At 40.0% G+C, this 27,060-nt stretch overlaps 1 protein-coding gene across 16 annotated transcripts in view; it reads left to right on the plus strand.

The window, feature by feature from the left end:
- The window catches only part of HUWE1 (HECT, UBA and WWE domain containing E3 ubiquitin protein ligase 1), a 142,397-nt gene that overhangs the window by 82,167 nt on the left and 33,170 nt on the right, over positions 1 to 27,060 (plus strand). For 15 of the 16 annotated variants that reach the window (XM_057537611.1, XM_057537615.1, XM_057537609.1 and 12 more), the window contains 19 exons: positions 3,954 to 4,145; positions 6,322 to 6,538; positions 6,954 to 7,076; positions 7,860 to 8,097; positions 8,492 to 8,722; positions 10,019 to 10,141; positions 10,597 to 10,692; positions 11,259 to 11,528; positions 12,762 to 12,914; positions 14,414 to 14,541; positions 14,767 to 14,848; positions 15,520 to 15,696; positions 16,176 to 16,335; positions 16,628 to 16,986; positions 19,841 to 20,036; positions 21,256 to 21,423; positions 22,442 to 22,587; positions 23,005 to 23,071; positions 25,365 to 25,579. In XM_057537611.1, coding sequence (XP_057393594.1) covers positions 3,954 to 4,145; positions 6,322 to 6,538; positions 6,954 to 7,076; positions 7,860 to 8,097; positions 8,492 to 8,722; positions 10,019 to 10,141; positions 10,597 to 10,692; positions 11,259 to 11,528; positions 12,762 to 12,914; positions 14,414 to 14,541; positions 14,767 to 14,848; positions 15,520 to 15,696; positions 16,176 to 16,335; positions 16,628 to 16,986; positions 19,841 to 20,036; positions 21,256 to 21,423; positions 22,442 to 22,587; positions 23,005 to 23,071; positions 25,365 to 25,579 — 3,341 coding nt within the window. The remainder of the gene's footprint in view (positions 1 to 3,953; positions 4,146 to 6,321; positions 6,539 to 6,953; positions 7,077 to 7,859; positions 8,098 to 8,491; positions 8,723 to 10,018; positions 10,142 to 10,596; positions 10,693 to 11,258; positions 11,529 to 12,761; positions 12,915 to 14,413; positions 14,542 to 14,766; positions 14,849 to 15,519; positions 15,697 to 16,175; positions 16,336 to 16,627; positions 16,987 to 19,840; positions 20,037 to 21,255; positions 21,424 to 22,441; positions 22,588 to 23,004; positions 23,072 to 25,364; positions 25,580 to 27,060) is intronic. The other variant, XM_057537604.1, reaches the window with a different exon arrangement.

Consider the following 27,060-nt stretch of genomic DNA (forward strand, 5'->3'; position numbering starts at 1 on the left):
TTTCAGAAGCTTAATTTCTTACGTTAAAATGGTAAATGACTATTCTAAGTGGCTCTGGCTTCGCAAACCACTTTTGACACTTTCAATCAGTCACAACACCTTCTCCATACACTGCACAAATCGTTTTGTGCATTTCAGTTGCGTTTTTACCTTTCTTGAAATAATAAAGCATAATATGCTGAAAATGTTGCTTTTTTTCCCTCCCATCTTCAATATTAAAATGGCTACACAGAAATTCACCAATTTTAATAAGTCTTTTTTTAAATGCATGCTGATATGACAGCTGTCACATAAAATCTAACAAAATTGTTTTGAAGGAAGTTAAAAGACTTAAGTGCTACTAGAGCCATCTTATGGAAAAAAACGAACGAACCTTTTGGCCCACCCAATACAATCTTCTGACCATAATGCAACAAACCAAAAATTAACAGAAGTAGCTTTTCTAGAAAGTTTTCTTCTCCTATACTCTGCATCAGGGCGAAAATGAATTTGATAAACTATTAAGAAAACAGTGAAGATAATTCTGTGTATGAAAACCTATCACAGAGGGGCTTCCCTGGTGGCGCAGTGGTTGAGAATCTGCCTGCCAATGCAGGGGACACGGGTTCGAGCCCTGGTCTGGGAAGATCCCACATGCCGCGGAGCAACTGGGCCCGTGAGCCACAACTACTGAGCCTGAGCGTCTGGAGCCTGTGCTCCGCAACAAGAGAGGCCGCGATAGTGAGAGGCCCGCGCACCGCGATGAAGAGTGGCCCCCACTCGCCGCAACTGGAGAAAGCCCTCACACAGAAACAAAGACCCAACACAGCCAAAGATAAAAATAATAAATAAATAATAAATAAAAAATTTTTTAAAAAAACCTATCACAGAGATAAACCCATGCACATATGGTCACCTTATCTTTGATAAAGGAGGCAAGAATATACAATGGAGAAAAGACAGTCTCTTCAATAAGTGGTGCTAGGAAAACTGGACAGCTACATGGAGAAGAATGAAATTAGAACACCATACACAAAAATAAACTCAAAATAGATTAAAGACCTAAATGAAAGGCCAGACACTATAAAACTCTTAGAGGAAAACATAGGCAGAACACTCTATGACATAAATTACAGCAAGATCCTTTTTGACCCACCTCCTAGAGAAATAGAAATAAAAACAAAAATAAACACATGGGACCTAATGAAACTTAAAAGCTTTTGCATAGCAAAGGAGAACCATAAACAAGATGAAAAGACAACCCTCAGAATGGGAGAAAATATTTGCAAATGAAGCAACTGACAAAGGATTAATCTCCAAAATATACAAGCAGCTCATGCAGCTCAATATCCAGAAAACAACCCAATCCAAAAATGGGCATTTCTCCAAAGAAGATACACAGATTGCCAACAAACACATGAAAGAATGCTCATTAATCATTAGAGAAATGCAAATCAAAATTACAATGATGTATCACCTCACACCAGTCAGAATGGCCATCTTTAAAAAATCTACAAATAATAAATGCTGGAGAGGGTGTGGAGAAAAGGGAACCCTCTTGCACTGTTGGTGGGAATGTAAATTGATACAGCCACTATGGAGAACAGTATGGAGGTTCCTTAAAAAACTAAACATAGGGCTTCCCTGGTGGCGCAGTGGTTGAGAGTCTGCCTGCCAATGCAGGGGACACGGGTTCGAGCCCTGGTCTGGGAAGATCCCACATGCCGTGGAGCAACTAGGCCCGTGAGCCACAACTACTGAGCCTGCGCGTCTGGAGCCTGTGCTCCGCAACAAGAGAGGCCGTGATAATGAGAGGCCCGCGCACAGCGATGAAGAGTGGCCCCCACTTGCCACAACTAGAGAAAGCCCTCACACAGAAACGAAGACCCAACACAGCCATAAATAAATAAATAAAATAAATAAACCCAAAGTTTAAAAAAAAAAACTAAACATAGAACTACCATACGACCCAGCAATCCCACTACTGGGCATATACCCTGAGAAAACCATAATTCAGAAAGAGTCATGTACCACAATGTTCATTGCAGCTCTATTTACAATAGCCAGGACATGGAAGCAACCTAAGTGTCCATGGGCAGATGAATGGATAAAGAAGATGTGGCACATATATACAATGGAATATTACTCAGCCATAAAAAGAAATGAAACAGTTATTTGTAGTGAGGTGGATGGACCTAGAGACTGTCATACAGAGTGAAGTAAGTCAGAAAGAGCAAAACAAATACCGTATGCTAACACATATATATAGAATCTTTAAAAAAAAATGGTCCTGAAGAACCTAGGGGCAGGACAGGAATAAAGACACTGACGTAGAGAATGGACTTGAGGACACGGGGAGGGGGAAGGGTAAGCTGGGATGAACTGAGAGAGCGGCATGGACATATATGCACTACCAAATAGATAGCTAGTGGGAAGCAGCCGCATAGCACAGGGAGATCAGCTTGGTGCTTTGTGTCCACCTAGAGGGGTGGGAGAGGGAAGGTGGGAGGGAGACGCAAGAGGGAAGAGATATGGGGATATATGTTTATGTATAGCTGATTCACTTTGTTATACAGCAGAAACTAACACAACACTGTAAAGCAATTATACTCCAATAAAGATATTTTTTAAAAAAACCTATCAGATATACTGTATGCTAACACATATATATGGAATCTAAGAAGAAAAAAAAAAGGTCATGAAGAACCTAGGGGTAAGACGGGAATAAAGACACAGACCTACTAGAGAATGGACTTGAGGATATGGGGAGGGTGAAGGGTAAGCTGTGACAAAGTGAGAGAGTGGCATGGACATATATACACTACCAAACGTAAAATAGATAGCTAGTGGGAAGCAGCCGCATAGCACAGGGAGATTAGCTTAGTGGTTTGTGACCACCTAGAGGGGTGGGATAGGGAGGGTGGGAGGGAGGGAGACGCAAGAGGGAAGAGATATGGGAACATATGTATATGTATAACTGATTCACTTTGTTATAAAGCAGAAACTAACACCATTGTAAAGCAATTATACTCCAATAAAGATGTTTAAAAAAAAGATATGCTTTAAAAAAAAAAAAAAGATATGCTTAAAAATTGTATTGAGATTGCTAAAGATAGAGAAAATGATAAGGAACTAATAAAGCAGACATAAGTTATGAAACAACAAATAAGGATTTTATATGACAGCTAGTTATTGTATTGTGGAGGAAGGGGACAGAATTAATAAAATATACACGAAAATGGATGAAACCAAGTGTTAGAATCTCAAATTTTGTCAGTCTTAAATATACCAACTTTAAGTCAAGGAAAGAATAAAATAATTTACTAAAAACCAAGAACAAAATTAGACTCGCAGTCAAAGAATTGCCTTGCATAACAATTTCGATATATTTTTCCCCAGCAGTTTCTTTCACATTTAACAAAGGTATCTCCATTTCCACATAGTTTTTCCAGAATATTAGAAAGAAAATTTGATGTGTTTTATAGTTTGCCTAATGCTGATTCTTAGATCAAGAGCACCCCCCCCCCCGCCAAAAGACTCATCTCACATTCATATACAAAAATCTTAAATTCTAGGAAATATATTTCTCTAGTGGTAATCTGTGATGTCCAAATGAGTTTATTAACGAGCTCTAAAATTCTAGTGGGGTATGCGCCTTGAGTGCATGGGGTCACCACACACACTGCAGTTTATGTGAAGTTTCTGGGTTATGCAGTGTGCCTACAGTCTTCCAAGGTAGCCCTTGAAAGTTAAGACTTTTAACATGCTCTCATTGGAAGATGTCAGTGTTAGCTACTTAGAAGGACTCCAGGGAAAGAAGTACAGTTTTGCGTTTTTTTCTTTTCAGATTTAGAAAGTTGTGGACATTTTAGTAACAAGCACTGTAGGTACCTCTTTCTTCGGACTCTTCAGAACAAGGAACCAGGTGAGTGCTGGGTCAACATGGTCTTATTGCTCCCCTCTTATGTCTACAGATGGGGAACAGGATGGAACTGCTGGAAGTATGGATGCTTCTACCCAGGGCTTGTTGGAAGGCATTGGGCTTGATGGTGACACGCTGGCTCCTATGGAGACAGATGAACCTACTGCTTCAGACTCTAAGGGCAAATCTAAAATCACACCTGCCATGGCTGCCAGAATCAAGCAAATCAAGCCGTTATTGTCAGGTGATTCTCTTTCTTCTGCTCCCTTTTAGAGCCTGGTATGGCTGTATTGTTTCCTTTAAGGAAGTTTTAAACTTGGTGGCTCATTTTCAGGTGTCTGCCATGTGACAGGCTCTGTACTAACTGTTAGGTATACAGAGATGAGAGAATCGCTTTCTGAAAGCCAAGTCTACCCCTCCTTTTCTTCCTGCTCACTCTTCTACTACTGCAGATGACCTCTGCTCCTACCATTTCCCTGAAATGTCTCACCGAGGTATCTGTAACCTTGTTGCTAAGTCCATTGGATACTTTTCAGTCCACTTCTCACTTTTCCACAGCATGATGGTTGACCTATCACCTCCTTCTCAAAATACTCTTTTCTTGGCTTTTGTGGTATTAATATTAATTAAGCCCTCCTGCTTTCCTGTTACATGTCTGGCTACTGCACTCAGTCTCCTTTTCCTTTCTCTGTCCCTCAAGTGTAGCTGGCAAGTGACATAGTTGATTTGTGTTTTAGTAGTTACTTTGCCAGCTCTGTGGAGACTACAGTAATATGATGCAAGACCACATTAAAGGTGTGCACTGGGGACTTCCCTGGCGGTCCAGTGGTTGAGACTCTGCACTTCCACTGTGGGGAGTGCGGGTTCAATCCCTGGTCGGGGAACTAGGATTCCGCGTGCTGTGCGGTGCAACCAAAACAGTGAATAAAGATGTGCACTGATCTGTCTTTGCCATCTTTTGCCCCTTAATGTAAAATCAGTGGGGAACCTATTTTCTGTGTTCTGTACCTCTACCAATTTTGTACATTTGCCACTTTCTGACACCTTAATGTGAAGGAAAATGTAGACAACTCCTGGGAATTGCGGGCTCTGCCCAAAAGCAAGCAAAATATGGCCTTTGGTGTTTCCATTTGTTATTTTAAACCTCCTTGAATTTTATGTTCTGTTTTAATTTGTTTAATTCTGCTCCTTTGTTTTAATTTGAAAGTCTACTGCCGCTTTCCCCATATTGAAGAAAAATTGACCATCCAAGAAGATGCTAATGTTTATCTCCCCTTTCTTTGTTAGACCTCTGTGACCTTCGAACATTCTGAGGTTTCTGGGTGGGCCCAGCCCATGCTTTTGATGTCTGTTTCTCTGTGGTTACTGGCCTTTTGTTTTTCTCTTTTATCCTTGCTGACTACCTTTGAGCCACTTTGTTGTCTATTCACCTGAAAACGGTGGTGGAAAAGTACAAACTTAATGTGTACGTGCATTAGGCTTTCAGAGTCTAGGCCCACCCAACCTCCAGCCAGGCAGTGCGAGTATCTGTAGCCTGATCCCTCATTAGGATTGGGCGATCGTAATTTGGATGGATTGGGAAAAAGAAAAGACCTGTTCCTTTCTTCTTATGCTGTATATCTCAGAGCTTACTGAGCTTTTGGGGTACGATATGTGGTACCAGCTCAAGTAGAGCCTATTTTTTTTACAGTGGGTTCATATATACATGTGTATAATTAAGAGATGTGCTTTGATTCAGACCTGGATCATGATGAAATAATGTTTATTTCAGACATGTTGTGACAGCATTTTCATTTGTGATTTTAGGAGTAATAAATATTCACTATAGAAAAAGTACAGAGAAATGTTTTAAGAAAAGCAAGGAAATTACCCAAATATAATGTGTTAAGAAGGCCACTTTTTAAATTTTTATGCTTTTCCTAACAACCTTTTTTCCTTTGGGGACCATACATTTAATGTTATGATGAGACGATACTAGTATATATGTGATGTTCTTTTCTGGTCTAAGTTGTTAGCATTTTTGCCATTTTTAAAGTTCTCTGTAGGCATTTTAAGTGACTCCATAATTCAATACATAGATATATCATTTACTTAAATAGTTCATATTGTGTATTGCTTTCTACAAAGGTAGTTTCAGGTTATATCTCCTAACACTGTGAGTGCTTATCTTGTTTGTCTTTCATATTTATTATATATTGAATGCCAACATACTTCTCAGTCTCCTGCCTTCAAAAGAGGCATTTATTCCCTGTGGAGCTTCCTTTTCAGATATCATATGTAGAGACAAGTCCAGGTGTTTCATAGAATGTTTGAGTGGGAGGGAGTAGTCAGTCATTAAAATGTATTAACAGTAATGTGTCTGTTATAATGAAACCATTCTGAAAATGCTGTACAGCCTTATTCTGACTTTTGGGTTACAGCTTCCTCTAGATTAGGCAGAGCACTGGCTGAGCTATTTGGACTCCTTGTTAAACTTTGTGTGGGGTCTCCTGTCCGCCAGAGAAGGAGCCATCATGCTGCCAGCACCACCACAGCACCAACACCTGCTGCTCGATCAACGGCCTCAGCTCTCACTAAGCTCCTCACAAAGGGCTTATCTTGGCAGCCTCCACCCTATACGCCTACTCCACGCTTCAGGTGAGGTTCTGCTTGAGATGCAGAAAGAATCTAATTGGTTCCTTCTCCACTTGAATGCAGAGTGAGCCACTGAATTAGAGGACTTGGAGGTCCCTTGTTTTACTCTTAAATGTGTACCCCAAATACTGTTTAAGCTACTTGTTTTGGTTCTGCCTAGTCTGAAATATAGAGATTTTAAAAGCATTTGTAATCAAACTGCATTCCAATAACCTTGTATTTACTAGTAGGTGGGAACTGTCACCCTTTTTTGCCTTAGAAATTTTAATATCCAAACTATTCACCCACCTGCATTCTAGTCAGTCTATCAGTCACTTCAGTGCAATGTTAAATTTTACTCTTGGCTTTTACTTGAATTTCCCATTGCTTCTGTGTCTGCCTCAGAGAAGGTTAACTTTTTGCTTTTTCCCTCTTCCAGGCTGACATTCTTCATCTGTTCAGTTGGTTTTACATCCCCAATGCTGTTTGATGAGAGGAAGTATCCCTACCACCTCATGCTGCAAAAATTTCTCTGCTCTGGAGGCCACAATGCTCTTTTTGAGTAAGGATCATGTTACTTTACAGAGAAGCATTGTTTGGAGTTTGGTCTTTTCTGTGTGCCTTAGCAGCCCACAACTTTCTAAGCCACCTATCCTGTGACAGTGGGATACATAGGGACAGCCATTGGGTATACCCTTTCACGTTTCAGGAACTAACTGTATTTATCTCCATCTTCCTGGAGGGTGGGATTCAGCCTGTCCTAGGAATGTTTGTAAGGGTCTCTGTTTTTCTTCATTTGACTTGTAATGTCTGGTACATATTTTTCTAATACACTTGTCCTTTTCTGCTGTTTTCTCTGAATATGATCATTTTTCTGCTTCTTTTGGTCAGAAGATTCTAAGCTAAGTTTCACTTTAGGGTTTTTGTTTGTTTTGGCTTTAAAAGTAAAGCTAGAAGTGGTAGTAATTTTGCCATATATGCGTATAACAAATATATGTCAATAATATGTCAATAAAGCTGGAATAAAAACCCAAATAAAAGGTAAAGCTCTGTATTCAACATCTTGTAATTACCTATAATGCAAAAGAACTATATATATATATATATATATATATATATATAACTGAATTGCTGTATACCAGAAACTAACACAACATTGTAAACCAGCTATACTTCAAGTAAAAAAAAAGGGGGTGGGGGGTAAAGCTAATAAATGTTGGATAGACTGGAAGCAATAGCTCCAAGAGGAGGGACTGGGAAGCTTTTGAATGTGTCCCTTTCTCTCCCCATCACCAATCTAAAATACTAATATTCTATCTCTATACTTTCTCTTATTTGAATTTAGAACATTCAATTGGGCTCTGTCCATGGGAGGCAAAGTTCCTGTTGCTGAGGGATTAGAACATTCAGACTTACCTGATGGCACAGGAGAATTCCTAGATGCCTGGCTAATGCTGGTGGAGAAGATGGTGAATCCCACCACGGTGCTTGAATCTCCACATTCACTGCCTGCCAAATTGCCTGGAGGTGTTCAGAACTTTCCACAATTCAGTGCCCTCCGCTTCCTTGTGGTAACTCAGAAAGTGAGTAGTCAGCATTCTAAAACCAAGAGCAATTTCTCATGCCAACTGGGTAGCTCCCACTCTGTTTTGTCCTTCTTAGTGAAACAACTCGATTGGTAGAGAACCACTGGATCCTACTCCCAGATAGGGCTGCCTTGCAGAATGGGATAGAGATCACTTGATAATTTTCTGTGGTGTAAACATTTGAACTGTAAACTTCAGATTGGTACTTCCAGGTTGGGTTAAATGCCCCTTCTCTGTACTTCCTTGGGCTCCCCCCAACCTCAGTACTGCCTAGGATTTTGTTGTTGGCACTGATTGTGGAAGGACCGTCTCATAAGTCTTTGACTTATTCTTCCTGGGGTTTTGAATTGAAACAAAATGATCTTCACACAGCTTTTCAAATGACTTATAGGCAGCCTTTACTTGCATCAAGAACCTGTGGAACCGGAAACCCTTGAAGGTGTATGGTGGGCGAATGGCTGAGTCCATGCTGGCCATCCTGTGCCACATCCTCCGAGGAGAACCTGTTATTCGAGAAAGACTGAGCAAAGAGAAGGAGGGGTCTCGAGGAGAAGAGGATACAGGACAAGAGGAAGGTGGCTCCCGCCGGGAACCTCAAGTCAACCAGCAACAACTACAACAGGTGGGGTTCTGACCTCACACTCCAGGGCCAAGACTTTGCACCGGAGAGTATACTGCTCGTGGGGTTTCTAAGTTTCTTAATGCCTGGTCCTGTTAGGGGATAGGTTTAAATTTGTTCCCTCTCTTATTCTTCATTTTCTTCTCCTGAGAAAGCTGGAGAATAGTTTCAGTACTCCTAATAGGTAAAAGATTTGTGTCCTCCCAAGCATATTGTTTAGTATTGGAAGTCTTTTACGTATTCTCAGTAGGCTGTGGTTGCCATGTTCTTTGGAGGCAAACTGTCCTCAGCTACTTTCTCATTAGTCTATGAAGAGAAGGAATATTGTGGCCCAAATTTATTTTCCATCAAGAGCTTTCGGAAACCTTAGTCACCTATAAAACTTTTGTTTTCATTTTTAAATTTTAAAAAATTGGAGGCTAGAAGTGGCGGCGGGGGGGGATGCACTTAGATCCTCACATTTCAGTCTCAAACAGCATTTAGCGTACTCCTCTTGCAATTTGTGTGTATGTATGTGTGTTCTCTTTATATCTAGAGTCCTGTTCAAACATGTCTTCTATATGTACATGCCACTTTTTTTTATTATAATAGTTAAAAGTGCTCACTTAAAGAAAAGTTAGAAATATACTGAAATACTTTTTAAAGGCATTCTTAATATCACCACACAAAATAGTCATTATGTCCTTTTTTTCATCACTTAGTTCTATGCGTAATTTTTACATAGTAACATCATACAGTATGTAGGCTTATACCACTGTCATTAAGAAAATGGGTCTTTTTTACTTCTTAATCATTCTTTTATTGCTGGATATGTTGATTTTCTTATTATTTGATGTTGTAAAGCTGTGATGTATAGTTTCTTTTTCTACAAATTTTTCTGTGCATCTCATGATTATTTCCTAGTTGTAGATTTCCTGGGTCAGTTTTTCAGGCTCTTGTTCTGTTGCCAGTTTGTCTTCAAGAAAAGTGGGACCAAGTTTTGCTTCTGTGTGTGAGTCTCAATCTTTGAATTAGAATAATCTTCCTAATGATAATAACCATCTAGGTGAATTTTCTTAAAAGGATGGAATTGAGAATCACCTTGGCTCCTTGCCTCAATGTGTAGCTCTGTGTAAATGGTATGGAGGCACCAGGCAGAAAGGATCATTCACGTTATCTAACTGCCTTAACCTTATAAATGTTCTCAGTTCATATGAAGTTAGGAAAACTTGTTTACGTCTTAAAAGGATTCCTTTCTTTTTAAAATGCATTTGGATTTCTCTTTTACCATGGTTCTGAGATCCTGCCTTCTTTTTGTAGCTCATGGACATGGGCTTCACAAGGGAACATGCTATGGAGGCCCTGTTGAACACCAGCACCATGGAGCAGGCCACAGAGTACCTTCTAACCCACCCTCCCCCGATCATGGGAGGAGTTGTTCGGGTGAGTTGGCTCAGGGGCTCTAATCTTTCAGGGCATTGGTTTGGCTGCTGATGTGCTTTACTTCTCCGTGTCAATATTTTCTTTATATGCTAACTCTCATAGCTCTAGAATATAAGGAGCAGAAGCTTTCTGTCTCCTAGTCATGCAAATTACTGGACTTTGCAGAGGAACTCTTAAATTATGCATAATAAGAAAGTAATAGGAAGGCTCTCTTGTGAGATGCCAAATGGTCACATTGAAGCTCCTTTCCTATATTTAATTTTATTGTGATTTTTCCCTCTCGTTCTCGTAAGTGACCAGGTAAGCCTAATTGAGTTTGACTCTAGAGAGCAGCATTCAGAGCCCCTTCTCTTCCTCTCTAAAGCTTGAGCACAGGATGTCTGGTTCCTTATGAGTTGTGTGTGTAGTTCCTTGGAGTGTGTATAGTTGCTGGATTTTCTGTTGTTGCTCTTTAGGATCTGAGTATGTCCGAAGAGGACCAGATGATGAGAGCAATTGCCATGTCTCTGGGACAGGATATCCCAATGGATCAAAGGGCAGAGTCACCTGAGGTAACTAGGAAACGGGGCTTCCAAGAGGGTCTGACACATTAATCTTAGTATTTCTATGAACATTCTGCTACTACTGCAGAGTAATTGGTCGAATTAAAGTCTAAACAAAGACATGTGAATACTCATTCATCCCAACCTTGCCATCACTAATCTACATTACATTGACCTGAAGCTTTAAGTGAAACAGATGAAGCATTAATATTTATTGTCAAATAAGAGGCCCAAAATGTCCTTGGTAGTACCCATTAGGCCAAACTTGGCTGTCTTTATTACCTAGGAATCTAGGTAATAATTACTTCAGTTTACCATACCTGCAGAGAATGCAGGGCAATGTCTACAAATGATATTTGTGGGGGGTGATGTAGGATGATGCACCTAAGTTGCCAGTGCTTTGAGGATTGGAGGTGTCCTTCCCCTGTCTTGCCTTAGCCTGTGTGGCTGCCTTCATACTCATTGCCACACTCTAACGAATGTATCACCTGCTTGAGGAGAAGGTAGAGAATATCCATATGGTAGGGCAGATACATTTTTAGAGTCTTCTCACTTTCTTCCTTCCCTGCCTCCAGGAAGTTGCTTGCCGGAAGGAGGAGGAGGAACGGAAAGCTCGGGAAAAGCAGGAAGAGGAAGAGGCTAAATGTCTAGAGAAGTTCCAGGATGCTGATCCATTGGAGCAAGATGAACTCCACACTTTCACAGATACCATGTTGCCAGGCTGCTTTCACCTTCTTGATGAGCTCCCAGACACAGTGTACCGGGTGTGTGATCTGATCATGACAGCAATCAAACGTAATGGAGCAGACTATCGAGACATGATTCTGAAGCAAGTAGTCAATCAGGTAAGTTCTCCAGGGGCCAGAAGAGGGGAGTATGTAAAATGGTTTTCCTGCCATCTATCAAAACCTGATTTCTTTTTTTATTTTTTTAATGAGTATTTTTGCATTTTATTTGATAGGATGTATTCGTTCTTTGAATTCTGTAGATCTAGTAATCTAGCTCTTTCTTGAGTGTTTTCCTGCAAAACATGAATTAACTGCTTCACACACAAAAAAATGTCTTTGAAAGAAAAAAACAAAGCTCTCTTTTTCTAGGTGTCTCAGATTCATCTAAAATGTCAAAAATGTCTCTCACTCTTGAGCCAAGTTAGGCCCCCTGGCCTAAATAAATGTATTTCCCTCTCATCCTATGCAACAACCATTTTGACAGATGAGTCCCCATCCGAATGAGTAGTTGTGACCTATTGTTTGTCTTTTTTTAAGCAGTGTTTTTCCTTATTATGAAATTAATGTATGCTAGTTGTTGAAGTAGAATAAGAAATAAATTACCCTAAATTCCCACATAGCCAGTTAGCATTTTGGTTGTATTTCCTTTACTGTTTTTTATGATTTATGTATTTAAATCATTGGAATCTTGTTTTATATATTTTTTTAAGTTTAGAGACAGAGGAAGAAAGTAAGTGTTGTATGTAAACATAACTTTAGTGTATGGAAACATCACAAGAGTAAAAGGCAAACTGAATAAACCCTTTTTCTTCCCCCCACAAGATATGACCAATGTTTAGTTATCTTTAATCTATATTAAGAGCTTATAGAAGTGATTTTAAGCAAACTAAAACCTTAATAGACAAGAGCAATTACATAAAATTCATTACAAGAAATTTTTAACGTGCATACTAAAGCAAGACCAATGTTTCTAACTGGGATTTTTGTTTTCTGTTTTTAATGATAATTCTGGGGCGGGTGTAGTGAAAGATTTTAAGTTGGTAGAACCTTTGTGGGGTTGACTCTGTATATGCACCAGAAAATTTTTAAAAATATTCATTTTCTTTAACTTAGAATTTAGACTTCTTGTAATCTAGCCTAAGAAAATAATTTTTTAGAGGTGCTCCTTTAATAGCATACATCTTCTTTTGATACAGACACCCTATAGTAAATATGTTAATATTTACCCCCTCTCCTTCAGTGAATGTATTTAGAGGTGGAGGGAGTATTTTATAAGGTTGAGAATGTTTTGACATACCTCATCATACTCAATCTACAGTTTTTGACTTGGCCACTTTTCTGCTTTCCTAGGTGTGGGAAGCTGCTGATGTATTGATCAAAGCCGCTCTTCCCCTGACAACAAGTGACACAAAAACTGTGTCAGAGTGGATCAGTCAGATGGCCACCCTGCCCCAGGCCTCCAATTTGGCTACTAGAATCTTGCTTTTAACACTGCTTTTTGAGGTAAGATTTAGACCTTTTGGTCCTTGTGATTCATTCATCAAAGAATCATCAAACACCTACCATTTGAGACATTGAAGAAGGTAAAGAGAAATGAAGGAAATGTCTGCATTTCATAGCCTACAGCTTCTAATAGGCTGTAATGCACACAATTAAGTACAAAATACAGCATTCTATGCCACATGAATGGCATAAACAATTTTATCTGAGTTCAGAGGGGGCAGTATACATCACTTCTGGATAATGAGAGAAGGGCTTCTCAGAACAAATGTTAATTGAATTGGGTCTTAGAGGATTGCGGGATGGGGTGTAATTGTAAGAAGGTACTTAGAATGACTACTACAGTTAAGTTGTGGAATATTTTTGGCTTCTCTGAGGAAAACTAACTAGCAGCCAAAGAGTGGGGTAGGATGTGGAAATTTGGTAATAGGTGTCAGATAGAATCTGACTCTTCTTTCCTACCTGGTCAGTCAGCAGATTATTTGAGGTAAAGCGTGCTTTGGCCAGGACATGTTCTTGTTCCAGCCATCATAGGAATTAGGAGGCACCTAACCTTGAGCAAGTGATTCTTCATTCTTAGCTTATCATGTTTAATGGTAAAACCTGGATTTAATGTAGTAAACCCTTGTAGCAACTCAGGAGTTAAGTCCAATATATGTGTCAGTCTGTGTGTCTACAGTCTCAGGGCTTTCCTTTGTGATAAAAGTGATGATTCTTATTATATAGCACTTGTGAATAGATACTTGTGGGAAATGTTGCAAAGTACTGAATGCTGGGGGTCACCCAAAACATTACAATGTAAAGAAATCACTCATGAGCCCCCCTTTTTAAAAAAATCACAAATGACAGGCTAATATTTTTCTTCTAGTCTTTTTTTTTGTACATTTAAACAATTGGGATCAGAGTATTTAGAAAGTTGTGTATTCTTTTCTCTCAGTATTATATTACAAATATTTTCCCACGTCATGTATATACTATTCCATCTTTTTGAGGTCCCCTAGTTTAAATAACTACCTATTGTCGGCCATTTAAATTACTTCCAGTGATTTCCTGTTACATCAGTAACACTTTATGAGCCCTTGTAAGGGGAACCATTAACTATGTTGCTGTGTTTAATTATTCCATCTTCCTTGGAAGATTATAAAGGTTGTCTGTAAATCAGAAGCTTTTCAACTAGCGTAGGTAACAGGTCTTAATGATATTAATGATACTAGTAACAGTTTCCATATTAAGCACATACTAATGTACCAGCCACTATGTTGGCACAGTGTATCACAATTACCTTGGAGATAGAAATTATTCCCTTTGACCCATGAGGAAACCAAGGCCTAGAGAATTTAAGTAACTAATCTCGGACCACACAGCTGGTAAGTGGTAGAAATGCAATTTGAATTCAACCAATTCTATTAGCATTCACTCTTATGTTCTATACCATGCTAATCCTTGATACTGAGTAGAAGCTGGTATTTGTTTTATTTTTTTTCCTTTGATTAATCAATCAGGAGTTGAAGCTACCTTGTGCTTGGGTGGTTGAATCTAGTGGCATCCTTAATGTCCTAATCAAACTCTTGGAAGTGGTTCAGCCCTGCCTACAGGCCGCCAAGGAACAAAAGGAGGTCCAGACCCCAAAGTGAGTGACCCTGTAATCTCTCTTGTTTTCATTTCTATTGCCCTGGGGATTTGGGCCCTCAAGCTTAGGGCTTGAGTCAGGCAGTTTTCTGGGGCATGTATGGGACAAATCTTGGATACCTTTTGTGGTTTGAAAATTGTGAGGTACCTGATGAAATCAAGATAAGTTTTCCCATGTTGTGCAGGTTTCTGGCTTGCCCAGAGTAAATCATTTCTCCTGTTATAGGTGGATCACCCCAGTGTTGCTTCTGATTGATTTCTATGAAAAGACAGCCATCTCCTCAAAAAGGAGAGCCCAAATGACTAAGGTATGTAATGTGGTGTATGTGATGAGCAGAACGGCTCAGCTTCTTGAAGCAAGAATAGACCAGAAGAGAATATGGGATAGTGGTAAAAAAATGTAAAGCTCTCTGATCAAGGCATAAATCTCTTGAGGGATCTTGATAGCTAGAGTTTTCTTTTGAATTGGGAGTTAGAAATTTTTTTTTTTTTTTATGGAGCTGCTGGCTAAAGGGTCTAAGAACTTACCCTGGAAGTAAATGTTAAAGAAGTGTTCTGTCTCCAGAGGAGGAGTGGCTCTTCTTTTATGTGAAGGACTGAGTGTGCAAGGATTCCTCCAAAAGCAAGTGCTCCTTATACGAAAATTATATACGCCACATCATCTTAGTACCTTCCCAGAAACAAGTTTTGTTCCAGTACATCTAAAATGTTTACCTTTTGTGGAAAATAGTTGGAAACAAAAGGAAAGCAGAGCATCACAGGATAAGGGTATAGAGTGTTTTGTGCATATGGAGAGGCTCAGGAATGCGAGGGTTAAGGTATATGAAAACTTCTCTCTTGGTTTGCAAAACATTTTAAATGTCCAATATATTTCTTTTTCCTGGGTTAGCTTTAGCAATGAACACTGATGAAATTACTATTTCTAATAACAATCAACCTTGTAAGGAAGTACAATGAAACTTTGTGTTCTTGTATTTAGTACCTACAGTCCAACAACAACAACTGGCGCTGGTTTGATGACCGCTCTGGACGTTGGTGTAGTTACAGTGCAAGCAACAATAGCACTATTGATTCCGCCTGGAAATCTGGAGAGACAAGTGTGCGTTTCACTGCAGGCCGAAGAAGATACACTGTCCAGTTCACTACAATGGTGCAGGTACATGCTCACTCAATGCCATAAACTTGATTGAAAAGAGGGGAAGGTGCTGAGTATGCCTTTCCACTTGCTTCTTCCTGAACCAGCAGTCCTGACGTGTTATAAGAACAGTATTACCACTACTAAATGGGGTATAGTTTTCAGAGAACTGAGTCTTCTTAAAGCCATGTGTTAGGCCATGAGTCTGTGGCAATTTGATACTGTCCCACCCAGAAATGATTTTAAGTGTTCAGTCAAGGATTAGGGAGTGGTTGGGGGATGGAGTCTGCTCTATTGGAAAGTTTATAATTTGCTGTAGGGTCTCGTGTATGCCACTTTCCTTCTGAGGACCTTCAGGCTTTCTCTCTGTAAATGATAGGGGTGGGATAAATTGCCAAGGTTCCTTCCTGTTACAGCATTTTGCTACAGAGTTCCAGCTCCCCCACCCCCCTTACAATTCTTTTTTCGGTAGAGATGTTTTTGTCTGCTTGAATTCCTAGGTTAATGAGGAAACAGGGAACCGGCGCCCGGTGATGCTGACACTCCTGAGGGTACCACGGCTGAATAAAAATTCTAAAAACAGCAATGGACAGGAACTAGAGAAGACATTGGAAGAAAGCAAAGAAATGGATATCAAACGTAAAGAAAATAAAGCCAATGGTATGGACTTTTAGTTTTGAATCTTTCAAGGAGTGTCTTACACAAAGCTAGTGTGCCTTTATGGCTTAAATTCTGGCCAGATTTCACCATGAGTGATTTCTTATCCATCAGATTGCTTGGTGACTTAAAGATACACAGTCCTCCTCTTTATGTGCCTTTTCATCTGGTCTTTGAATTGGTATTTGGTCTGTTTCTCTTAATAGGACCCAAGTGCTTGACTGGTTACTTAAGAGGGAGAGGATGGGAGGAAATGTCAAGTTAACTGTCTGAACACTTACTTTCCCATTTATAGATACCTCCTTGGCCCTAGACAGTACAAATACTGAAAAGGAGACAAGCCTGGAAGAAACAAAAATTGGGGAGATCCTGATCCAGGGCCTGACAGAGGATATGGTGACTGTTTTAATCCGGGCCTGTGTGAGCATGCTAGGGGTCCCTGTGGACCCAGACACTTTGCATGCCACCCTTCGCCTCTGCCTGAGGCTCACCCGAGACCACAAATATGCCATGATGTTTGCAGAGCTGAAGAGTACCCGCATGATCTTGAATTTGACCCAGAGTTCAGGCTTCAATGGGTTTACTCCCCTGGTCACCCTTCTCTTAAGACACATTATTGAGGACCCCTGCACCCTCCGCCATACCATGGAAAAGGTGAGTCCTTTTGGTGTCCGATGCTGGTTTAGTGTTACATAATACCTTGTTCTCCTTGCTCTCAGAGCAGATAGACTTCTGATTCTTCATCAAGTATATAGCTAGGTGTTACAGATATGCTCTGCCCAACAAAATTTCCCAACTGTGTGCTTAGGTGCTTGCTTAGGTGTATGGTAGATTATCCCATTGAGTGACATTTAAAAGGTACTAGAAAATACATTTTTTACCCTTAAATTTACTATAGTGGTAGCTCTTATCTAGAAAGTCCTCTCTAGCAATATAGGTTTCTTGAACCAAAACTTTTTTTTTAACGTCTTTATTGGAGTATAATTGCTTTACAATGGTGTGTTAGTTTCTGCTTTATAACAAAGTGAATCAGCTATACATATACATATATCCCCATATCTCTTCCCTCTTGCCTCTCCCTCCCTCCCACCCTCCCTATCCCACCCCTCTAGGTGGTCACAAAGCACCGAACTGATCTCCCTGTGCTATGCGGCTGCTTCCCACTAGCTACCTGTTTTACATTTGGTAGTGTATATATGTCCATGCCACTCTTTCACTTCGTCCCAGCTTACCCTTCCCACTCCCTGTGTCCTCCAAAACTTGTTAATAAGGAACTAGGATACCCTCCACCAAGTTCATGTTTTAAAGGTCATTCTCTTATAGGAGTACTTCACCCAAGAGCCTGTTTTCCAAACGTTGTGTTTTGGGGTTGTAAAAGTACAGTTGACTCTTGAATAACACAGGTTTGAATTGCACAGGTCCACTTACATGTAGATTTTTTTTCCAATAGTAAACACTACAGTACTACCACAATCCATAGTGGGTTGAATCCACAGATAAAGAACCTCAGATGTGGAGGGCCACTATAAGTTATTCGTCGATTTTCGACAGCACGGAGGGTTGGTGCCCCAACCCCCATGTTGTTCAAGGGTCAGCCGTAGTAAAATTTTTGGAATGTTTATGACTGTGATAAGCTCTTTACAAATATGCATTGTGCACATGAGAAAACTGAGGTTTATTTGTTTATTTTAGGAAACATATAAAGCAGTAGAAGAAATAACAAAGCAATTAGAAAAATAAAAACCTTTATGTCATCAACTTTAAGACATCAACAGAGGGGTTGGGGGCTAACATCTCACCAATAAGGCTTTTTCTCCACAGTACTTTTACAAACTCTTTCCTCTGCTAATTCTTTCTCAGCAATCATCAGGTGAATGCTACTGACCTTCACTTTCAATTTCCTCTCTTGGAACATCGTTTCCCATGTTGATATATAGTGTTGCTATTTGCATTTTTGTGCATAGCTTTGTCAAATTTAAGGTCGTTTTTCTTATAAATGCTTAGAAATTGGATCAAAAGGTATATATTGTTTTTTAGCTTGCTTGCCGGAAAGGTGGTGCCACTTCATGCTTCTATGCGTCTATGAGTATATATTTCACATTCTTCAGACAGTTCTTCTTCAGCCAGCCTGTTTGATTTCACCTGACATGAGCAAAACCAAAAGAAGGCTGTTAAAGACAGCATGTACACTGATCCAAGGTCAGGAGACAGCCCAACAGAGAAGAAACAACTATATACAGACAGGATTCTGACTTAAAAACAAACATACTTAAAATGTTTAAAGCTTATACAACTTTTTAAAATGCTATGAAAAAATATAGGTTCTTTTTGGATGACAGAAAACTTTGTAAGCTTAAAGGAAATTTTATTTGGGGGTGTGGGAAACAAAGGAAGATCAGTGGCAGGTTTAACGTATCAAGTAGCAAAATGTAAATGCTTGATAATATCCATTGCAGGTACGGGTGTGAAGAACCAGGCATACTCTTACTTTTGGTAGGATTGGAAATTGGTGCAACCACATTGGAGGGCAATTTGGTACTGTCAGTTTAAGATATCCTTTGACCTAGAAATTCTGTGGCTAAGAATTTATCTGATAACTAAAGTATGCCAAGGTACATATACAAGAAAGTTCACTGTAGAATTACTTGTAATATCAAGACTAGAGATCTAATGTCCAGCAGAGGACTGAATAAACGATGGCACATAGTGGAATTACACTTTTCTGTACTTAAAAAATGGGAGTTATTTTACGATTGCAGCAGCCTGGCAGGCAAGATGTAGAAGTTGTTATGCTAAACTGAAGAGCATGTCCAATTTGGTAAGAAAAGCATTGAGTCCAAAAGATTTTTACCTTTATGAACATAATTCACAAAGCAATAGATCGTGGGAAATACAGTGGAACTATTTTCGTTATACTTTCCTATATTTTCCATGATTTTTTTTATGAGAAGAGCAAAAGCATGACAATGTCTAAGCCCTGTGGTATCAAAGCAAACAGTCCATAAGTAGTTTGATATCTCCTGGCTGTCATTATCCAAGACTGATTATTGACTTTGAAACATAAAGAAAGCATTTAATCTTGTTTTTATACACTAAGTGGATGTCAATATTACATATTTTTAGAGTTTGAACCATTCTGGTTTAAAATTGGGATGGCATTTGGGAAGGCTAGGAGCTGGCACTTAAATTTGGGAGCCATAATCTGGATGATCAATGATCTATATACGTTACCCAGTTTCTATAAAGGTCACATATCATCTAGTCTAATAGCTGATAATTTTGGGGGTATGCTGAATGCTGTAACTTTTTTGTAAGCCACATTTTTTGAATTGGGAAGGAATAGGACTTGAAAGACCAAGTGTATCTTTCTCCCAAAGATCAAAGGCTGTCCTCCACTGTCTTGAGGCAGAACTTGGTTGGTATTTTAATCCTTGGTAACTCTTCCTTGAATGCAGTTGTGTTTTAGAAAGTGGTCTTTAATCAGCAGTGTTCTCCCTCTCTTTACTAGGTTGTTCGCTCAGCAGCTACAAGTGGAGCTGGTAGCACTACCTCTGGTGTTGTATCTGGCAGCCTCGGCTCTCGGGAGATCAACTATATCCTTCGTGTCCTTGGGCCAGCCGCATGCCGCAATCCAGACATTTTCACAGAAGTGGCCAACTGCTGTATCCGCATTGCCCTTCCAGCCCCTCGAGGCTCAGGAACTGGTAAGTTTACCCTTCTCTTGGCCTTTGAGACATTGAGGTCTGTGGCTTAGTATAACTCCAAAAATTTTCTGTGAGGAAGCCTATAACTTGGAAAACCTCCTTAGGCAAGCGTTGGGACATTGGCTAGTTGATCAAGTGGGTCAATTCAGGGGTAGTTCAGTAGCTTCTCTGGTCCTTGCCCTGTGGTAGTTCCTGCCAGAGATACCAAGGACTCATTCAGTCTAGTCCTTGCCTTCAAATAACTTAGCTTGATGTGACAACAGTGAATGTAAACAGTGAATGGTTTACAGATAGAGTGATAATTGAGGGACAAATGGACGTGACTTACGTGATAAAGTAGGAAGAATCACAGTGTATTCTTGCCAAAAATGTTTGACCTATAATTATGAGGAAACAATTAGATAGGTACAAATTGTGAGACATTCCATAAAACAACTGACCTAGACTCTTCCAAAATATTAATGTTGTGAAAGGAAAAAATGCAAGGATCTCCTAGATAAAATCTCCTTTTAGATGAGAGAAAACCACCAACCTTGATGGGATGCTGAATCTAGATAAAGGAGATTTGGAGAAGTTAGAACAGTTACTATGTATTAGATAATATAATTGTATCTGTGTTAAATTTCTTGGGTATTATGGTATTCTGGCTATGTAGAAAAATATCCTTGATCTTAGATGCAGGTAGACATATTTAGGGGTGGACAAATGGTGATTCTAGATGAAAAGTATATGGATTTTTTTTGTACTAACCTTTCAACTTTTCTGTGGGGTCGTGGGGCTTTAGGGGTTTTTTTGTTTGTTGGTTTGTTTGTTTTTTTAAATTCAAAGTTGGGAAAGGGACTAATTATTTTAGGAGCCCCACCCTGGCTCTGTGCTGGGCATTTCTCTTGTATGGTCTCCTTTAATCCTCAAATTTTCAAGAATGAGAAAATTGAGGTTTGTTGAAATAATTTGGCCATGATCCTGTAACAGAACTGGATTTCAAAACCAAGTGTCCCCAACTCCAAAGCCTATACTCTTTTTTTACTATTTGATATTGCTGTATGAAATCCTCTGGGATTTAGGGAAGGTAAAAGCCAGATTTTCTAGTAGACTACTTGAACATTGTTTGGAAGTGCCCCCCCCACCCCCTCCCCCCGGCTTCTGAGTCTTTATCAGTAACCAAATGTAGGTACCCGTTCATTATTGACTGATTTTTCTCTGTCTCACTTTGGCTTAGCTTCAGATGATGAATTTGAAAATCTTAGAATTAAAGGCCCTAATGCTGTACAGCTGGTGAAGACAACCCCTTTGAAGCCCTCACCTCTGCCTGTCATTCCTGATACTATCAAGGAAGTGATCTATGACATGTTAAATGCCCTGGCTGCATACCATGCTCCAGAGGAAGGTATGTAACTAGCCCACCTGAGGAGGCTGGGCACTTTGTTTAGGTCACTTCAACTAACTCATGGCTTAGTGAGCACTCAACTATTTGCCCACTCTCTGGGAATCAAGATGAATAAGACATATAGCCCACTTCTCTGAAGAAGTTAATAGTCATACAGTATGAATGATAAGGATAAGGAGATTACCAGAATCTTTTGTATGAGAGTACATCCCATACAGAGGGAAGAATGAACAAAGATTAAAAAGGAGATAATAAGCAGGTTGAGCAGGTTGAAGATAAAATACCTAGAAGTCTCCAATGTTTTCACTCTCAGAAACAAAACATAGTTGTTGCCCTAAGATCTGGAAACAATATTAGAAGGTGTGGCTAGGCTTCCTGACCTCTGAGACCACCATCCCTATCTTTTGTCCTTAGTTAAGGTGCTGCTTTTAAGTATTGGGAAAGTTATGAATGAATTGCTTGGAACTCAAGTTCCATTCCAGTCAGATCCTTCTGGATTTTATTCAGGACATACTTATTTGATAGGTCCCACAGAATTGCCAAAAGTTCATGAATAGTGCATTTAACAAGTCAAGAAAATCTGAGTCTTTAGTGCTTTTCATCCATACAGCACTCTGATCCTTATAGAGCTCCTTGCTTTTCCCACAATCGCAAAACCTTTACCCCACCTCCTAAACCCTCCCCCCCCAAAATAATAATAATAATAATAATAATTTAGCTATATATAGCAACCATTTATTGACCTCTCACTGTACTAGGCAAAATGTCAGGTATGTTCATTTAAGCTTAGTAGTGATAACTAAGGACAGTGAAGAGAGTAAATTGCCTGTGGTCACAAAACTAGTGATAGAATGAGGCTTTCAACCATGCTCTCTCTACATTTCTCATTCTTAAATCAAAGCCTAGCAATATTACTGTGTAAACAGCTGTAGCAACTTGGAGCAAAATTGACCAAGCTACCAGATGGTCATTAACATTGCACAGTCTAAAGAGTTTTGTTTTGTTTTTATTTTTCTAGCAGACAAATCTGATCCTAAACCTGGGGGCATGACTCAAGAGGTTGGCCAGCTCCTGCAAGACATGGGTGATGATGTATACCAGCAGTACCGGTCACTTACCCGTCAGAGCAGTGACTTTGACACACAGCCAGGATTTTCCATTAATGTAAGTCAGCTCCAACCTTCTATCTGCCTTCTCCCTTTTCAGTACCTACTACGGGATATAGGGTTATGCCAGGGATATTTCAAAGGTATTAATTTTGATGTATCTATAAATTATCTGTTGCCTAAAAATGAAGATCGGGTTGTCCCTGGGATTTTCTTTTTTCTCCTTGGATTAGAAATGTTTCTTTAATTCATTTTTCATTCTCATCTTCCCCCGTTCCCTTTCCCCTCAATCTTCCAGTCGCTGTTTATAATGATGGCTTCCCACGGATTATAGTATACAGAAGGAAAAGGTGGTTAAAAGATAGACAAAGAGAGTCTATAACATTTACAGCCAGTACCCTGAAAAGGAGTCCTGCCATTTGGGGACAACTGTCTTTGAAATTAATAATGGCTCAGGAGTTTTCTTCCCCCATAGAGTCAGGTCTTTGCTGCAGATGGTGCCTCCACTGAGACTTCCACATCTGGGACATCCCAAGGAGAAGGTAATGGTTTGCTTTTCTCTTTTGTTCTTATTTCTTGAGAAGAGAGCTTGAAGAAACGGAGTGTCCTGGGCAGGCAATAGGGGAATACAGGCATAATTGTCACGTTTACTTGTGTAAGTGAACTTTCTCGGGGGTGAGCTCAGCGTTCTGTAAACAAAAGGTCCATCCCAGTTATCTGAGACCAGATTAAGTCTTTATATTCTTCAGGAATTCAGGAATACATGCAGATCTCCTTAGAGCTAGCAACTCAGGACTGTAGGCCCCATTGCAACCAGCTCCAGAAATTACAATGCTTTCTTTAGGGTCTTTAGAAGACTGCCATTTGATTGCCCCAGTGAGAGCTGGTGCTATAGGCACAACAGTGATGTTAAAGAGCGTCCATTAATGACCAGAGCCAAGTAAATCAAAGACCCTGGGCCCAAAAGCCAGCTTTCTATATCAACATTTCACACGTGCCTATGTTTTCTTATTGGGATCTATTCCATTTCATAGTATATGGCATCCTGGCCCTGTACCCACCCCTCATTATATGCTAAAGTTAATGGAACTGGCCATTAAAAAGAATGAAATTTTGCCATTTGCAGCAACATGGATGGACTTGGAGGGCATTATGCTAAGTGAAATAAGTCAGACAGAGAAAGACAAATACTGTGTGGTATCACTTATACATGGAATCTAAAAAAATACGCTAGTAGGACTTTGCTGGTGGCGCAGTGGTTAAGAATCCTCCTGCCAATGCGGGGGACATGGGTTCGATCCCTGGTCCAGGAAGATCCCACATGTCGCAGAGCAACTAAGCCCGTGTACCACAACTACTGAGCTTGCACTCTAGAGCCCGCGAGCCACAACTACTGAGCCTGCACACCACAACTACTAAAGCCTGCGCACCGCAACTACTGAGCCCGCGTGCCTAGAGCCCGTGCTCCACAACAAGAGAAGCCACCGCAATGAGAAGCCTGCGCACCGCAACAAAGAGTAGACCCCACTCGCCGCAACTAGAGAAAACCCGCGTGCATCAATGAAGACACAACACAGCCAAAAAATAAATAAATTTTTAAATATATGTGTATATTTTTTAAAAACTAGTAAATATAACAAAAGAGGCAGACTCACAGATACAGAGAACAAACTAGTGGTTACCAATGGGGAGAAGGAAGGGGGGAGGGGCGGTATAGGGGTAGGGGATTAAGAAGTACAAACTATTAGTTATAAAATAAGCTATAAGGATATATTGTACAACACGGGGAATATAGAATAAATAAAGTTAATGGAACTGTAGCTTAACTAACCCAGTAGTGGTTGCTGTGGTAACGTCCTTTAGTTCTACTCTTTAAACCTCTCCGTATATTTCTTTTGGTAGCTTCCATGCTGGCTTATAGAACTTTGGTGCCAGTGACACTATTCTGGCTACAAGATTTATATGGTGGATTCTTACTTTCTAGCAGTTTCAACAGAGCCCATTGGCTACTTGCCAAGAATTAGAGAAATGTCATGGAAGCAATTCTAATGAGACCTTTCAAGAGCTCCTTCTCTTTGACAGGAAGGATCTTTGAAATCTAAGTTGAGATGATGTACTTAATGCCAGTTTAGTCCCTGGAGGATATGCTTAAAAGGCTAATAATTAGTAAAATATTGGCTAACTCATTTTGGTTGACTTACTGCTCATATGTAGTATATAGTATGGGTGATGGTAGTATCATTCAAGGGAAGCATCATTGCCCACTATGTGGCAGACTATAGTAGACACCAAAATGAATCAGATTCATTCCCTGCACTTAAAGAATTTTGTCTAGTGAGGGTGACATGCAGTGCTCTTAGTACAAGATAACTGCTGGAATGGAGGCGTGCTGGGATAAGATATAGTGGGCACATGATAATGATAGCATCTCGGTATGCCTGGATGAAGCAGGAAAGCATTTATAGAGGAGATCAGCTTTTGAACTTAGCTAGATTAAGTAAATGTGTGCCACACAGACATGTGGGAAGAAGAGGTAAAAGAGTATACAAGGCATGTTTGGAGAACTACTATTAGTACAGTATTTCTGGAACATAAAATGTATAAGAGGAGGGAAATGGCGGACGATGTGTGAACAGTTGGGTAAAGCCTCTCTGTTGTACTATATCCGTAGAGCGCATCTGAGACCTGTGTCATATTAGCTATCTGTCTTTCCACTGCAGTAGGAGGAGGGCATTCAGTTTGTACTAGTGGCCTGAAGTATCCTTTCCACCTAAGACTTGATTTTGCCAGTATTCCAGTGTGGAATTGAACGAGTGTTTGGCTCTTTCTCAACAGCTTCAACTCCGGAGGAGTCTCGGGATGGGAAGAAAGATAAAGAAGGGGACCGGGCGTCTGAGGAAGGCAAGCAGAAAGGCAAGGGCAGCAAACCGTTAATGCCCACCTCCACTATCCTTCGGCTTCTGGCAGAGTTGGTGAGATCCTATGTTGGTATTGCTACCCTGATTGCCAACTACAGCTATACTGTGGGCCAGTCTGAGCTGATCAAAGAGGTAAGATTTCTAATTTCTGCTTAATATTTTATACTTTTATCATTTGGATACCTGCTATGTCTTGGATGCTTTGCTAGGAGCCCGTGCATGCTAACCCAGTGATGAGAGAGGCAGAGGCCTCTTAAGACACATTAAAGAGCTAGGCCTTTTTTTCCATGATGTGGAGCCATCAGGCTCATTTGCAGGAAGTGAGTTGATGTAGTTTGTTAATTTGTTTTGTAGAAAATCACTTGGTCTGCCTTATTAGAGACTGCAAAAGGCAAGGTTGGAGTCAGACCAGTCAGGACGCTGATATAGTAGTCTAGGTAATACAGGACCTTGATGAAGTTGGAGGGGGAAATGAATGAGTTGAAGAGATGTTTTACCAGTAGAAATGGACGAGATTGGATTTGGAGGATAAAGGTGAAATCAAGGACTCGAGATGTTTCTTGTTTTATGTTTTTTTTATTCCTTTTGTTAGAAGAGGAAATGGTTCGAAGAGAAAATGTAGAATTTGAGAGGTATCTGTGGATCACCTAGGTAAAGGTATCTAAGAGACAGGAGAATAAATGAAGTAAACAGTATTGGAGTTTATCTTCCAGATGTACTCACACCTGTGCAAAGACACCTGATGTGTAACAGTATTGGTAATAAATAGAATATAAGAAAAGCCTAAATGTTCATCAATAGAACATGGGAAAGAATGAAGTCATATTTTATATGTCCTGATACAGAATTATCTTCAGGTTGGATTTTTCAAGTGAAAGGACACTTTAAGAAACCGTATCATGTTCCCATATATGTAAAAGGGGTACCCAAGGAGGTTTTTTTCATAAAGGAGACCTTGTTTTGGAGGTCACATAGTTATTTTATGGTTAGTAAGCAGTAAAGGGTGTGAGAATGGAACAGGGGCAATAATGTTGCAGACAAAGAATCTATGACAGCAGCTGCCATTTTTTAAGCTATTTTTATCTTAATCCAAGCTTTTAAAATGCATACAAAACTACACTACTCCTAAGTGATTCACCAGTTAATTTTTCTTGGATGACTACCACTAAATTAAACATTAGAAACTCCACAAAAGCTAATCCCACTCACACCTTTGCATGTCTCCCCTTCCCCTTTGAACTTCCATAAGGTCACCATTATCTTGCGTTCGTGAATTGGGCTTGTGCTTTATATAAGTGGAATCTTACAGTATGTCCTGTGTCTGGCTTCTTTTGCTTAACATGTTTGCAACTACATCTTTGTGTGTAGTTTTAGTTTATTTTCATTGCTGTATAGAATTCCATTGTGTGAATGTAACACAGTCTTATCCATTCTAGTGCTTATTGACAGTTGGCTAGTTTTTCTTTTGGAAGTGTTAAAAGTAGTGCTGCTCGGGTTCGTGCCCTGGTCTGGGAAGATCCCACATACCGCGGAGCAACTGGGCCCGTGAGCCGCAATTGCTGAGCCTGCGCGTCTGGAGCCTGTGCTCCGCAGCAGGAGAGGCCGCGATGGTG

Source organism: Balaenoptera acutorostrata, chromosome X (assembly GCF_949987535.1).
Source record: "Balaenoptera acutorostrata chromosome X, mBalAcu1.1, whole genome shotgun sequence".
Classification (NCBI taxonomy): Eukaryota; Metazoa; Chordata; class Mammalia; order Artiodactyla; family Balaenopteridae; genus Balaenoptera; species Balaenoptera acutorostrata.